General features: G+C 47.5%; 1 protein-coding gene across 2 annotated transcripts; it reads left to right on the top strand.

Moving 5' to 3' along the window:
- The first annotated feature begins 305 nt into the window (after positions 1–305).
- TAP2 (transporter 2, ATP binding cassette subfamily B member) lies at positions 306–11,022 on the top strand. Of its 2 annotated transcripts, XM_029944586.1 has the most exons (12): positions 306–502; positions 906–1,406; positions 1,495–1,609; positions 3,114–3,244; positions 3,535–3,740; positions 6,423–6,620; positions 7,086–7,214; positions 8,345–8,533; positions 8,691–8,864; positions 9,331–9,490; positions 9,826–9,962; positions 10,321–11,022. In XM_029944586.1, exons 2-12 carry the CDS (start codon positions 914–916, stop codon positions 10,498–10,500), a joined length of 2,112 nt encoding a protein of 703 aa, XP_029800446.1. In that variant the 5' UTR covers positions 306–502; positions 906–913; the 3' UTR covers positions 10,501–11,022. The 2 variants fall into 2 exon arrangements, with proteins under 2 accessions (XP_029800446.1, XP_029800447.1); XM_029944587.1 differs by lacking the exon at positions 6,423–6,620 and having other exon boundaries at positions 308–502.
- Positions 11,023–14,156: the final 3,134 nt, after the last annotated feature.

The raw sequence follows: 14,156 nt of genomic DNA, 5'->3' as shown, positions 1-14,156 counted from the left end.
ATCTGGTTCTGTTTTGATCCCAGACCCTAAAACTGGAGCTTGGGTGGAGGAAGAGGCAGATCTCAAAATAAGACCAGAGCTTGAGGTAGTAGTAAGGGCTTGAGGCAAGAAAATCTAGTGGTTCTCCAATTTCAAAACAGCTCACTTCTTGAAACAGCTTTATTTTACTCAATGACCATTTAAAACACTTGCAGCGGGTTTCTGTTTCAGAGTAGCTGTTGCTAAGGGCGGGAGGCTCACTGCCAGGCCTGGCGAGTCCTCGCTCCGCTCCACACTGGGGCTCCGCGGTCGGCAGGTGTCGCGCGTACCCCGCTGGTGCCGGCGGCCCTGCCTGGAACCCGGGCTGGGGCTGGGAAGAGAAAGCGAAAGCGGCGGGCGCCTGGACTCCCCGGCTCTTAGAGCGTCTCGGGCAGACAGGGCAGGGGAAACGAAGGTGAGGTCGGGCTCGGGGCTCTGCGCGTAGCAGAAAGCCCTCCGGAGCTGCAGTCTCGAAGCGCCTCTGGTGAGTTCGTGCGGCCGGAAGCCTGGAGCGGTAATGGACGCCTCCCATCACCCACTCACCCGCCGCTGCTTCCCATCCCCCTGGCCCCCGGGGAGTGCGAGGGAGCCGGGCGGGGACCGCAGGGCGGCTCCTCGGAGGTCGGCTGCGGCGGGGCGGGCGGGGTGGGGGGGAGCTCGGGGGAGGGGGTCACGGGAATTTCTTTTTTGAAGGATGAGGCTCCCTCTGCCGGGCAGAATGCCCTGTATGGTAGGAGGGACGTACTGATGGGCACCTAGGGGATCTTTCAGGGTGGGGTTGGGTAAAATGAGAAGCCGACGGACGGGTTGGGCGGAGTCGGAGTGGTGAAGATACAGAGGCAAGGCTTAGGACCCCACCTCTGTAATTCCTCATCTTCCACCCGTAGATAGCACCATGCGCTTCTCCGGCCTGAAACCCTGGGCCTTCCTGCTGCTGGTCGACTTGGCACTACTCCGGCTGCTTCAGGGGACTCTGGGGACTCTGCTTCCCCGAGGGCTTCCAGGCCTGTGGCTGGAGGGGACCCTGCGACTCGGTGGGCTCTGGTGGCTGCTCCAGGTGGGAGGACTGCTGGGATTGGTAAGAACACTGCTCCCCCTACTCTGCATGGTCACCCCGCTGTTTCTCTCCCTGAGGGCCCTGGCCCCAGGGGCCTTGAGTGCTCCCCCAGTCAGAGTGGCTTCGGCCCCGTGGAGCTGGCTGCTGTTGGAGTACGGGGCTGCAGGGCTAAGCTGGGCAATGTGGGCCCTGCTGAGCTCGCCAGGAGCCCAGGAGAGGGAGCAGGGCCAGGAGAGCAACACAGACTTGGTGTGGAAGCTGCTGAAGCTCTCCAAGCCAGACCTGCCTTTCCTGCTGTTGGCCTTCCTCTTTCTTGGTGGTGCCGTGTGGGGTGAGTCAGGAGAGGGCATTGTGATTTGGGGGTGGGCAAAGGTCCTTGGGGCAGCACATTTATCTGTTCTCCTTCATGCCCCTCTCAGGGGAGACATGGATCCCTTACTATACTGGTCATGTCATTGATATCCTGGGAGGTGATTTCAAGCCCGATGCCTTTGCCAACGCCATCTTTTACATGTGCCTCATATCCATTGTGAGGTAGGTGATGTTTGACTGGTCCATCTGGTAGTTCCCGCATCTTTACAGGGACCTTCCACTTCCTAACTCTGTTTTCAGATCTTTTTGTTCACAAAGCATAAAATAGTTAAACTAAAGTATACATGGGTTTATTCACCATTCTGTTTACACACCCATTTCCTCATTCTTTCATGCACCGTATTTACCCAACATTATCCTTCCATTCCATACTTACTACGCTTTGCTGAAACCAGTTACTCAAAAGTACTTATTGGTCAAGCCACTGCTTTTTTTTTTTTTTTTTTTTTTATCAGTCCTTTATTCCCTTTGCTTCTTTGTAGCATCGGGCATTAGAATAATCTCTTATCATTGATCTCTTTCTTCAGTTAGCTTTTATAAACTCTCTTTGTCTTTCCAATTCACTCTACCTCCTCTGGAGAACTTTTCTCCTTCGCTGACCCTCAAATATAGTCTTTCCTCATGACTCAGTTCTTTGATTTTAAGAAGTTTTTTCCTCTTGGGCTGGCTCAGCTCATCTGTGCCGGTGACTCCCACGTTTATGTGTCTACACCAGCCCCAGTCTGATAATCCGGTTGCCTCCTTGTCGTTCCCATTGGGTAACCCCCTCTCATCTCACACTCCACATGCCCAGAACTCGAAATGTATCACACTCCCTCCTGGTCTTCTTGAAAGTGGCTCCCTCCTTCCATTTACGAAGTGATCAGTTTCCTAGGCTTCAAGAACAGTATCGTTACGCCTTTCTGGTGCTCAGCCACGAACCCAATCACTCTCTGCTTCCACAGTGTTTTCCCTGTGGCTCTTTTCTGTCCATTCGTACTGTGATCACCAGAGTTCAAACCCTCCTCATTTTATATCTGATATTTTATATCAACAGCCTTCTAAACAGGGTAACTAGGTTTGTATTAGATACCATATTTTTTGAAGTACTTGCTTCTGTGCTTTCACATTTTTCCTTTAAGTTTTGTTGTAAAAATGGTTGGCCTAAGAGAAATTCTCAATACCAGGGGCAGTAGAGATGAGGGAACAGAATGACTCTGGGGCTCCAGCGAATGGGAGGGCAAGGGAGTTCATTGCTGTGGTTCCCACAATAAAGTATGTGGAAAGGGGAAGAAAGACTTCAGAGTGGGGAGGAAAGAGACCAAGACAGGGGAGGCTGGAGGGACAGCACCGAAGAAGGCCAGGTCAGAAGCAAGTCATAGGCTCTTTTTCTGGACAACATCTCTTCATTGCTGTTATAGTTTTCCTTTGTGTCTTACATGGAGTGAATTTGTATGTGTTATGATTTTGCTCCCATATCTGCCTCACTGTGTCCTGTTTTTTGTTCTTCTGTTTATTCCTCCCCCTCCCCTTGTCTCCATCTCTGTTTCTCTTCTGCCTTTTGGGTTGCACTTTCTCTAACCCTGTGTTCTTTTCACTCCATGCTTTCTCCTCTGCTTCCCTCACTCATTCCCTCGCTTCCTGCATCTATTTCCCATTCATCCCCCTCCCCCTCCCTGCTCCACAGCTCACTGTGTGCAGGCTCCCGAGGAGGCTGCTTTACCTACACCCAGTCCAGTATCAACGTGCGGGCCAGGGAGCAGCTGTTCTCCTCCCTTCTGCGCCAGGACCTCGGTTTCTTCCAGGAGACTAAGACAGGTGGGGACTAGTGTCCATGTGTGCTATTCCGCTGGATGTTTTTTGCCCCTCAGTTAACTACACCTCCAGCCCCTTGCCAAACAGCCTCTCCTCCCACCTCCACCTGTGGTGCCCGCACAAGGAGCTGCTCTCCTCTCTTTGGGACAGAGTAGTGGGGTGGCTTCTATTGGTCTCTCTGCAACTGAGGGGGGTGTTTGGACGAGGGGGCTGTGTCAATAGGGAAGATTGGGGGGGTGTCTCCGGGGCTCTTCCATTATACACCGTTTCCTCACTGGCTCTGTCCTTCCCAGGGGAACTGAATTCAAGGTTGAGCTCCGACACCAAAATGATGAGCAACTGGCTTGCTCTTAATGCCAATGTGTTCTTGCGAAGCCTGGTCAAAGTGGTGGGGCTGTACGGCTTCATGCTCAGCCTGTCCCCTCGGCTCACCCTCCTCTCTCTGCTCGAGTTGCCTCTGGCCATGGCTGGTGAAAAGGTGTACAATGTCTACCATCAGGTATGTGTGACTGTTAGGGAATCCTCAGGGGAGAAGAAAGCTCTCCCAACGGTCTTCTCTTCTCAGCCCCAAGAGCAGCAGTTCTGACAAGCTTCAGAAGGGCCCTGATCCCTGGGACTTTATATAAATGTGTGTGTGTGTGTGTGTGTGTGTGTGTGTGTGTGTGTGTGACAGAGAGAGAAGGAGACAGGGAGGAGAGGGAGTATTTTTCTGGGGAGAGGATAAACTTCTTTGTTTTAGTTAAAAATATTTTGTTTATTTTTAAATAAATAGAGAGCACATTGAGAGAGCAGACAGAGGGGGACAGAGGATTAGAAGCAGGCTCCATACTGACAGCAGAGAGCCTGATGCGGGGCTCAAACTCACAAATCATGAGATCACAACCTGAGCCAAAGTTGGACACTCAACCAACTGAGCCACCCAGGCACCCTGAGAAAGGATAACTTCTTATCACATTCTCAAAGGAGTCTGTATATATCTTCCCCACAAAAGATTTAAAATACTATCTTAGAGGGTTTTAGATAGAATTTCCCCCTTTATAATTAGGGGAGGGAATTTGGATGGAGTGTAGAGAAAGTAGAAACATGCAGTCAGGAAGTCCTGAGTCAGAATATCAGCTCCACTTTCTCTCTTTTTAGAAAAATTGTGATAAAGTATACATAACATAAAAGTTACCATTTTTAATGTTTTAATTATGCCATTTCAGTGGAATTAAGTGCATTCCACATTGCCATGCAAGTATCACCCCTCCCCATCTCCAGAACTTTCTTCATCTTCCCAAGCTGAAACTCTGTACCCAGTAAATAATAACTCCCTGTTTCCTCTCCTCCCAACCCCTGGCAATGACCGTTCTACTTTCTGTCTCTATGAATGTGATTACTCTAGATATCTCATACAAGAGGGGTCATATAGTAGTTGTCTTTTTGTGATTGGCTTATTTCATTTAGTGTACTGTCCTCCAGGTTCATTCATGTTGTAGAATGTGTCAGAATATTCTTCCTTTTTAAGGCTAAAAGACAGCATTTTGTTTATCTATTGCTGGACAGTTGGGTAGCTTCCACCTTTTGGCTACAGGAAATAGTGCTGCTGTGAACGTGGGTGGGCAGGTACCTGTTCAAGTTTCTGCATTTGATTTTTTTGGGTATATACCCAGCAGTACAATCACTGGATCATATGGTAACTCTCTATTTAATATTCTGAAGAGCCGCCATATTGGCTTTCGCAGTGCTTGCACCATTTTACATTCACACTGGCAATACCCAAAGGTTTCTGTTTCTCCACATCCTGCTTCAGCACTTGTTACCTTCTGTTTGTTTTTTTCTTTATTACATTCCCCAGTGCTTACTTATCATATAACTGGAAGTTTGTACCTTTTGCCAACCTTCCTATAATCAATCTCCCACCCCTGCCTCTGGTCTCTGGTAACTGCAGATCTGATGACCTCTTTTTCTGTGAAAAAATTTTTAGATTCCACATATGAATGACATCACACAGTATTTGTCTTTCTCTGTCTAAGCTCATTTTACTTAGCACAATGCCCTCAAGTTTCATCCACGTTGTCACAAATTGCAGGATTTTCTTCTTTTTATGGCTGAATAAAATTGTTGTATATGTATATGTAACACTTTTTAAAAAATAGGGGCTGGGGAATCTGGGTGGCTCAGTTGGTTGCTACCTACTTCGGCTCAGGTCATGATCTCATGGTTTGTGAGTTCGAACCCCGTGGTGGGCTCTGTGCTGACAGATCAGAGCCTGGAGCCTGCTTTGGATCCTGTGTCTCCCTCTGTCTCTGCCCCTCCTCCACTAATTCTCTCTTGCTCTCTCTCTCTCTCTCTCTCTCAAAAATAAAATAAAAAACATAAAAAAAATAACAAAAATAAGGCCATCCTAATGGTTATGAAGTGATATCTCACCATGGTTTTGATTTGCATTTCCCTTATGATTAGTGGTGATGAGCATCTTTTCATGTGCTTATTGGCCATTTTTATATGTTTTGTGGAGAAATGTCTATTTAAGTCCTTTGCTCATTTCAAAAATTGGGTTGTGTTTTACTTGTTGAGTTGTAGGAGTTCTTCCAATATCCTGGAGATTAGCCCCTTATCGGATACATGATTTGATAATTTTTCGTCCCATTCTGTGGGTTTCCTTTTCTCTCTGTTGATGGAGTCCTCTGATACACAAAAGTTTTTAATTTTGATGAAGACCAAGTTGTTTTTTCTTTTGTTGCTTGTGCTTTAAGTGTCATATCCAAGCAATTATCGCCATATCTAGTGTCCTGAAGATTTGTCCATTGGTTTCTTCTAAGAGTTTTAGGGTTTTAGCTCTGGTTTAGGTTTTTGATCCATTTTGAGTTACATCCGCAACTTTTGTTAACTAGCCGAGGCCCCTTAGGAAAGTGACCCCTTCTTCATTCAGACACTGGGATTGGTGTGAATTACCTTAAATGAAGGAGCAAAAACAGCCTGTGTCTCCCACACTACCTAGCACTGAGAGCTTGGTAATATTTTGTTCCCTCCCTCTCTACTCTCATTAGTCCTTCTGGAAAGAAATGGAAGAAGAGGGAAAGAGGACAGTTTGATATCTTTAGGTAGATCAGCAGAGCATCCCAAAGGCAGGAATGAGACCTGAGGGTCTCCTGTCTTCTCCCAAGTCAGCCTCACATCCCCTGCCCCATGTTTCCAGGCAGTGCTCCAGGAGATCCAGACCGCAGTGGCAAAAGCAGGGCAGGTGGTGCGGGAGGCAGTTGGAGGGCTGCAGACTGTGCGCGGTTTTGGGGCCGAGGAGCAAGAGGTCTGTCTCTATAAGGAGGCCGTACAGCAGTGCCGGCAGCTGTGGTGGCGACGAGACCTGGAACGTGTCCTCTATGGGCTCTTTCGGAGGGTGAGAAGACTACAGGGCAGAGGAGGGAGGGGAGGGGTGGGGAGGTGGAGAAGGGAGGTTGGGGGCCTGGGAGGGTGAGGAGAGGTGGGGTGGAGGGTAGGACCTAGGAAAGGGCAGGGAAAGCAACGGGAAACTTCCAGCTCATCCTGGGGTCTGTGCTGTTCAATGTGGTAGGAGTGGGGAGGGCAAAGAATGTGGACTTTTTCTCACTCACTTTCTTTTTTTTTACGTTTATTTATTTATTTTGAGAGAAAGAAAGAGAGCATGAGCAGGGAGCAGGGAGCAGGGAGCAGGGAAGGGGCAGAGAGGGAAAATCCCAAGCAGCCGGCTCTGCACTGTCAGCATGGAGCCAGTTTGTGGCTTGAACCCACAAACTGTGAGATCATGACCTGAGCCAAAATCAAGAATCTGGCGCTTAACAGACTGAGCCAGCACCCCCTCAGTGCCTTTCTTTTCACCTCGCAGACGCTGCATTTGGGAATGGAGGCGCTGCTGCTGTACCGTGGGCTGCAGCAGATCCTGGCTGGGGACCTCACCCAGGGTGCGCTGGTCTCCTTTCTGCTCTACCAGCAGGTGGCAGCCCACACTGTGCATGTGAGTCAGGAACCTGTTCATACTGTTTGTCCCCCTGGTTTTCTCTCTGGCCTCTGGGCCTTCGGCTTTATTTGCTCCCCTTAAAAATACAAAACAAAACAAACCCCCAACTCATTGTGTTATGGAGAATTTCAAACATATGCAAAAAAAAATAATCTGTAATGAACCTGCATGCACCCATGCTTTAAAATTCTCAGTTCATGGCCAGTCTTTCTGCTCTGTACCCCCACCAATATTATTTTGAGGCAATTGAAGATATAGTTTTACCTGTAAATGCTTCAGTATGTATCTCTAAATATCTCTATATTTACAAAATCTAACCATGAAGCCCTCATCACACCAAAAAAAAAAAAAAAAAAGAAAGTCACAGTAATTTCTCAAATTCATGAAATACAGTGGTTTCATACAGGTGACATATGCGTATGGACTTTATTTACTTCTCCCTTGTGTATATGTGTGGGTGTGTCGGCCATGCGTGCTCAGTGCCTAGACCCATTAAATTATCAGGGTTTGCAGAAATGGTGACACGCTATCATTCCTCCACTTACTGGCCAGAATACATCTCTATGTAGGGAGACTTCTCATCTATTCTTTGGTTACCCAGGGACACAGGTTGAGCAGGAAAGCCAAAATAGCACTTAGTGCTTTCCCAGTATTTACCAGTTTTCAAAATATAATAGTTACTTGGTCTTGGTCTTTATTGTACAGTTTTCCTAGATATTTGTGAAACCTCTCATATGTATGGAGAATTGGGCTAGGTACCCCGGTGGCTGTAAAGATGAGGTGGGCACAGCGCCTTCTGTTAAAGAGTTCCCTATCTAGTTAGTCAAGACAGAAGTGTGCACAGGCATACAGAACAGTAACCGGAAGGGTCTGGGGATAGAAATAGTGCCGTAGGGGAGGGGTATGACCTCTGTGTTCTTTACATTACGAATTGGCAGAACTGGGGTATTGGGTTGCCTTTAAAGTCCATCTAAATTATACATCTGAAGGGAGAGAATCCTCTTGGAATGAGGGAAGGAGAGGCTTGGCCCAGGTGAGGGGTCGCCGGGGAGTGTGTGAGGAGCTGGGGAGTTGGTTTCTGGTGAAGCTACATTTGATTAGCTGAGCCCTCCATTTCTGTTTTCCAGGCCCTGGTATACATATGTGGAGATATGCTCTGCAACATAGGGGCTGCTGAGAAGGTTTTCCAATACCTGGACCGAGAGCCAAATATGCCCCCTTCGGGGACACTGGCCCCATCAACTCTACAGGGGATTGTGGAATTCCAAGATGTCTCCTTTGCATATCCCAACCGCCCTGACCAGCCTGTGCTCAAGGTGTCTGAAAGGGGCCAGAGGGAGGGAACCTGGACCCCTGGCTCCCAGGGAGCAGGGCCTGTAGACTATTTGCCTCTGAGAAGTTGGCCCTACCTCTAATGGAAGGAGAAGGGGAGGGTCCAGAGGCAAGCCTCTAACTGTTTCCTGGCTTTTGTAGGGTCTGACATTCACCCTCCGTCCTGGTCAGATGACTGCACTGGTGGGACCCAATGGGTCTGGGAAGAGCACAGTGGCTGCCCTGCTGCAGAATCTGTATCAACCCACTAACGGGCAGGTGCTGCTGGATGGGAAGCCCGTCTCCGAGTATGAACACTGCTACCTGCACCGGCAGGTGGGTGGGGAGGAAGAAGAGGGTTAGGAGGAGATCGGAGGGAAGAGCTATGTGCAGAGAGCATGGGAGATCCATGGAAGAAACACAAGGAGCCCATTCTTTTTTTTTTTTTTTAAATTTAAAGTTTATTTATTTGGAGAGAGAGGGAGAGCGAGAGAGGAGAGAGAGAGAGAGAGAGAGAGAGAGAGTGTGTGTGTGTGTGTGAGTGAATGAGGGCAGGACAGAGAGAGAGGGAGAGAGAATCCCAAGGAGGCACCATGTTGTAATATGGAGCCCGACTCGGGGCTCGACCTCCTGAACTGTGAGATCATGATCTGGGCCAAAATCAAGAGTCAGACACTTAACCAACTGAGCTAACCAGGCGCCCCAGAAAGAGTGCATTCTGAGGGAGGTAGCCGAGGAGGGGAGGAGGATCCCTGCCGTGGGGGTTTACACACAGCCCTCTGCTCCTGTCATCTTTGCACAGGTGGCTTCTGTTGGGCAAGAGCCTGTGCTGTTCTCGGGTTCTGTGAGGGACAACATCACCTACGGGCTGAAGAGCTGTGGTGATGAGGAGGTCATGGCCGCTGCCCGCAGCGCCAGCGCAGACGGGTTCATACAGGAGATGGAGCGTGGACTGGATTCAGGTACCTTCACTCTGTGGAGAAACGAGCTTATTCTTGGGGGTGTGGGTTGTGTCCCTGCAACTCCATGTCTGGTGTTTCCTTGCACTTTGCTTGGCTCTGACTTCCCCTCCTTTCCCAACACCAGGGGTTCTTTAGTTGCCCATTGTGTCTGGGAGTCTTTGCTCCCAACAGACAGTGGAAGTAGTGCTCTGTCTGTGAGGTGGCCCCTGCACAGTGGCTCTCATCCCCCCTGACACGTGCTAGGGGAAATCCAGTTGTACACCTGCCCCTGCTCCTAGAGAGGGTGTTGTGATGGCCACTGGTGTCTGATGAAAGGTATTTCTCTGTTTCTTCAGATGTAGGGGAGAAAGGGAACCAGTTGGCTGTGGGACAGAAACAATGTCTGGCCATCGCCCGGGCGCTTGTGCGGGACCCTCGGGTCCTCATCTTGGATGAAGCCACCAGTGCCCTGGATGTCCAGTGTGAGCAGGCCGTAAGTACTGGTGTGGGAGGGCAGGACAGTGGGACCTGAGGGGGCACGTTTGAAGGACCAGCCTACACAGAATTGGGCGGATGAGCCTCTGTGTCTTTTCAGGGGGTGGGGAATGGAATGAATACCCAGTGTGGGAACACTAGAACACCCCCTCTTTCTCCACAGCACCCTTATCTATCCACCTCCTGCAGTAAGACAGCTGAGAGGGAAGGGCAGTGCAGACTTGACTTGGCACTTGTTCCAGCTCTCTGGTCTTTCATGCCTTCTTCACTCTATGCCACAAGAGATGGTGCCCAATTGGGATGTGGTGCCCACTCCGTTCTTACCTTTCTGAGACGTCGTGACCCTCTCCCTTCAGCTGCAGGACTGGAGATCCCACGGGGACCGAACGGTGCTGGTGATTGCGCACAGGCTGCAGACGGTGCAGAGTGCAGACCAGATCCTGGTGCTCTGGCAAGGAGAGCTGCTGAAGCACACTCAGCTCGCCGACCGGCAGGACCTCTATTCCCGCCTGCTGCAAATGCAACCGGAGGACTGAGGCCCCAGGATGCCAGGCTCTTCTCACGGCCACCTCCATGACTGAGTGCGGCTCATGCTTTCAGCTTCCCTGGGCTCGTGTCCCCGGGTAGTCCTTCCTAGAGCTGGAGGCATGCTGGAAGTTTGGACCACATGTGCTCTTATTGCGGCTGGGAGTTGTGTGTGGGGGGTTTGTTATCTGTGACCAAGAGTCTCATTTCCCTGGGGCTGAGTAGTGTATTGTGACATAATACATCTATTTAAAAATTGTGTCCTTATTATGTAAATGGCACGTATTTGTAAAACTAAGCCTGGTTTCACTTTCCAGAGGTAACCATAGCTCCTGTTTTGCCAGCTGTCCTATCAGTGTCTTATCTGTTCTTTGAGGTAATTATTAACCAAAATTTGCCAATGAGATGAGTATTCATCAGGTTGCCTCTCTGTATCTTTCCCCATTCTCACTGATGTCTGTAGGGTATGGGGCGGGGGTAGAGCACAGTTACCTAATTAACAGTGTTAATAAGACATTTGATAATATCTACCATTTATTAGAGTTTTAATATGAACTACGCTAAATGTTTTTCAGGTATTACATATAGTCCTTTTCCTCTCAATCCTATGAGGTTGGTTATCATTATCCTCATCTTAAAGATGAGGAAACTGACTCTCAAAGAGATTAAATAACTTTTCTAAGGTTACACAGTGGTGGAGTTGGAGTTGAATCCAGGTCTGACCCCTGAGTCCACAATCTTAACCAACAAATTATATTATATCTTGTGTTCATAATCTTGAATTCATAATCAGATCAGGTAAATAGCTCTGAATGCACTATCTCTCTCTAGTCCTGTTGTTATTATAACTTCTATTTAGTCTTAGGGGCATCTGGATGGATCAGTCAGCTGAACATCCGACTGTTGATTTCAGCTCAGGTCATGATCTGATGGTTTTGTGGGTTTGAGCTCCCTGTCAGGTTCTGTGTGACAGTGGGGAGGCTGCTTGGAATTCTTCCTTTCTTTCTGTCCCTCTCCTGCTCGAGCTCTCTCTGCCCCTCTCTCAAAGTGAATAAATAAAAAAAAAAACTTAAAAAACAAGCAAACAACTTTCATTTAGCCTTAGATGATCTCATCACCAAAGAACTTTCCTCACCATTGGTTCATCTCCTCCAGTCATTCTTCATGAAGTCATTGTTTTCACCTAGCAGACACATAGGGCGCTGTTACTTCTGTATTCATTCAAGTGATCTTCATTCCTTTCTGCTCAGATCTTCCTCAGAGCATGCAAAGTTGTCCAGCCCGTTTGTAGCTTCAGGTCCTGTTGCATTAAGCTCCAGCCACACTAACTTCCTGCCTTCCTAGTGCCTTTGTGCCTTTGCATATGGTGTGTTCTTGTCATTCCCTGAACCACCCTCCCAATTTACCCCAAGTTCTTCAAGATTTAACTCAGGGGGCAGGTCTTCCAGGAAGACTTTCCTTATCTCTTTAGTCTGGAGAAAGTGCTTCTGTTGGTCCAGAACTTACCTCTTTCACAGCCTTTATTAAACTCTGTATCCTCTGACCCTTTTTTTCTTCCACTAGACCATGAACTCCTGGGTGGAAGTGTTTCTTATTAAGCTTCCTATTGACTACCTGGCACAGGGCTCCATTCATAGTAGACAATGAACAAATGTCTTTGGGCAAATGAGTAAATCCCAGTGCTTCCTACACATGCCAACCACTGAAAATTCAAAGCCATGTACATTACTGCCTTTTGGGAAGGGCTTACCTTTGAAGGTTTCTATTCTAGGAAAGAGAAACTTTCACATTTCCAGAAACAGCAGGTACTTTCCAGCTCAAGCAATTAACTAGCCAGCATGTCTACTGTTCTGGAATTTTTTTTTTTTTTCCTGGCCTGGCAACTGTTGGGAAGAGGGTGGGGTGAAAGTAGGTAGTTTCTTATGCAGATAAGCCTTCGCTTCATTCTGTTGTTTATGTCTCTTATATCACTGGGCATGAAATACCCTTTTGGAGGGAGAGAAATCTGGCCTGATTCCTTTCTTCCTCTATTTATACAATGGGAATAATAATTCCTGTGTCTCCCAACCTTATGGAAACTGTTGCCCTCATGGAAGAAGATAGTCTGTTAAAATTCTTTGATATCTTCACTATAATGACACCCATAGACTCCTAATACTTTAAGCCTAAAGATATCTTTAAAAAACTAGCAGTCAAATTTCATTTTATAGAAAGGGAAACCAGCCTGAAATCACACAGCTACTCAGTGATTGAGCTGAGAGGAAAACTCAGGCATCCAAATGGGCAGTTCAGAAAGATGTAGCAAACCTTAGGATCTTAGGATATATCGAAAATGGTTATTTCAGGGGAATTCCCAGGTAGGCCTAATGTCAGGGACACGTTCCGAAAATGTCCCTGGTGGTCAAAGTGTAGAACCTAGGTATTTGCCTATGAGTGTGGTCTGTCTGGTAACCACAGATATTATTAATTCTGGTCTGCTCCTGAGTTCTAATGATTTTTTAAAAAAATTAATTATTTTATTTACATCCAAGGCAGTTAGCATATAGTGAGTGCGACAAGGATTTTGGGAGTAGACTCCTTAATGCCCCTTACCCATTTAGCCCATCCCCCCCCACAACCTCTCCAGCAACCCTCTGTTTGTTCTCCATATTTAATAGTCTCTTATGTTTTGTCCCTCTCCCTGTTTTTATATTATTTTTGCTTCCCTTACATTCATCTGTTTTGTATCTTTTTTTTATAGTTTATTGTCAAGTTGGTTTCCATACAACACCCAGTGCTCACCCCCACAAGTGCCCTCCCTCATGCTCATCCCCACTTTCCCCATCTCCCCACCCCACATCAACCCTCAGTTTGTTCTCAATATTTAAGAGTCTCTTATGGTTTGCCTCCCTCCATCTCCTTGTGTATTTATTCCCCTTCACCACCCCCATGGCCCTCTGTTAAGTTTCTCCTGTTCCACATATGAGTAAAAACATATGGTATCTGTCCTCTGTTTGACTTATTTCACTTAGCGTAACACCCTCTAGTTCCATCCACTTTGCTACAAGTGGACAGATTTCATTTTTTCTCATTGCCATGTAGTATTCCCTTGTATATATAAACCACATCTTCTTGATCCATTCATCAGTTGATGGACATTTAAGTCGTTTCCATAATTTGGCTATTGTTGAAACTGCTGCTATAAACATCAGGATACATGTGCCCCTATGTATCAGCACTTCTGTATTCCTTGGGTAAATCCCTAGCAGTGCTATTGCTGGGTCATAGTGGAGTTCTATTGTTAATTTTTTGAGGAACCTCCACACTGTTTCTAGAACAGCTGTACCAGCTTACATTCCACCAACAGTGCCCGTTTCTCTACATCCTCCCCAGCATCTATAGTTTCCTGATTTGTTCATTTTAGCCACTCTGAGAAGTGTGAGGTGGTATCTCAGCGTGCTTTTGATTTGTATTTCCCTGATGATGAGTGATGTTGAGCATTGTTTCATATGTCTGTTGGCCATCTGGATGTCCTCTTTGGGGAAGTGTCTACTCATGTCTTCTGCCCATTTCTTCACTGGACTTTTTGTTTTTTGGGTGTGGAGTTTGGTGAGTTCCTTGTAGATTTTGGATACTAGCCCTTTATCTGATATGTCATTTGCAACTATCTTTTCCCATTCTGTTGGTT

This window comes from Suricata suricatta, chromosome 7, assembly GCF_006229205.1.
Source record: "Suricata suricatta isolate VVHF042 chromosome 7, meerkat_22Aug2017_6uvM2_HiC, whole genome shotgun sequence".
Lineage (NCBI taxonomy): Eukaryota > Metazoa > Chordata > Mammalia > Carnivora > Herpestidae > Suricata > Suricata suricatta.
Note: the sequence above shows the minus strand (reverse complement) of the source record. Positions and strands in the feature narration are given on the sequence as shown.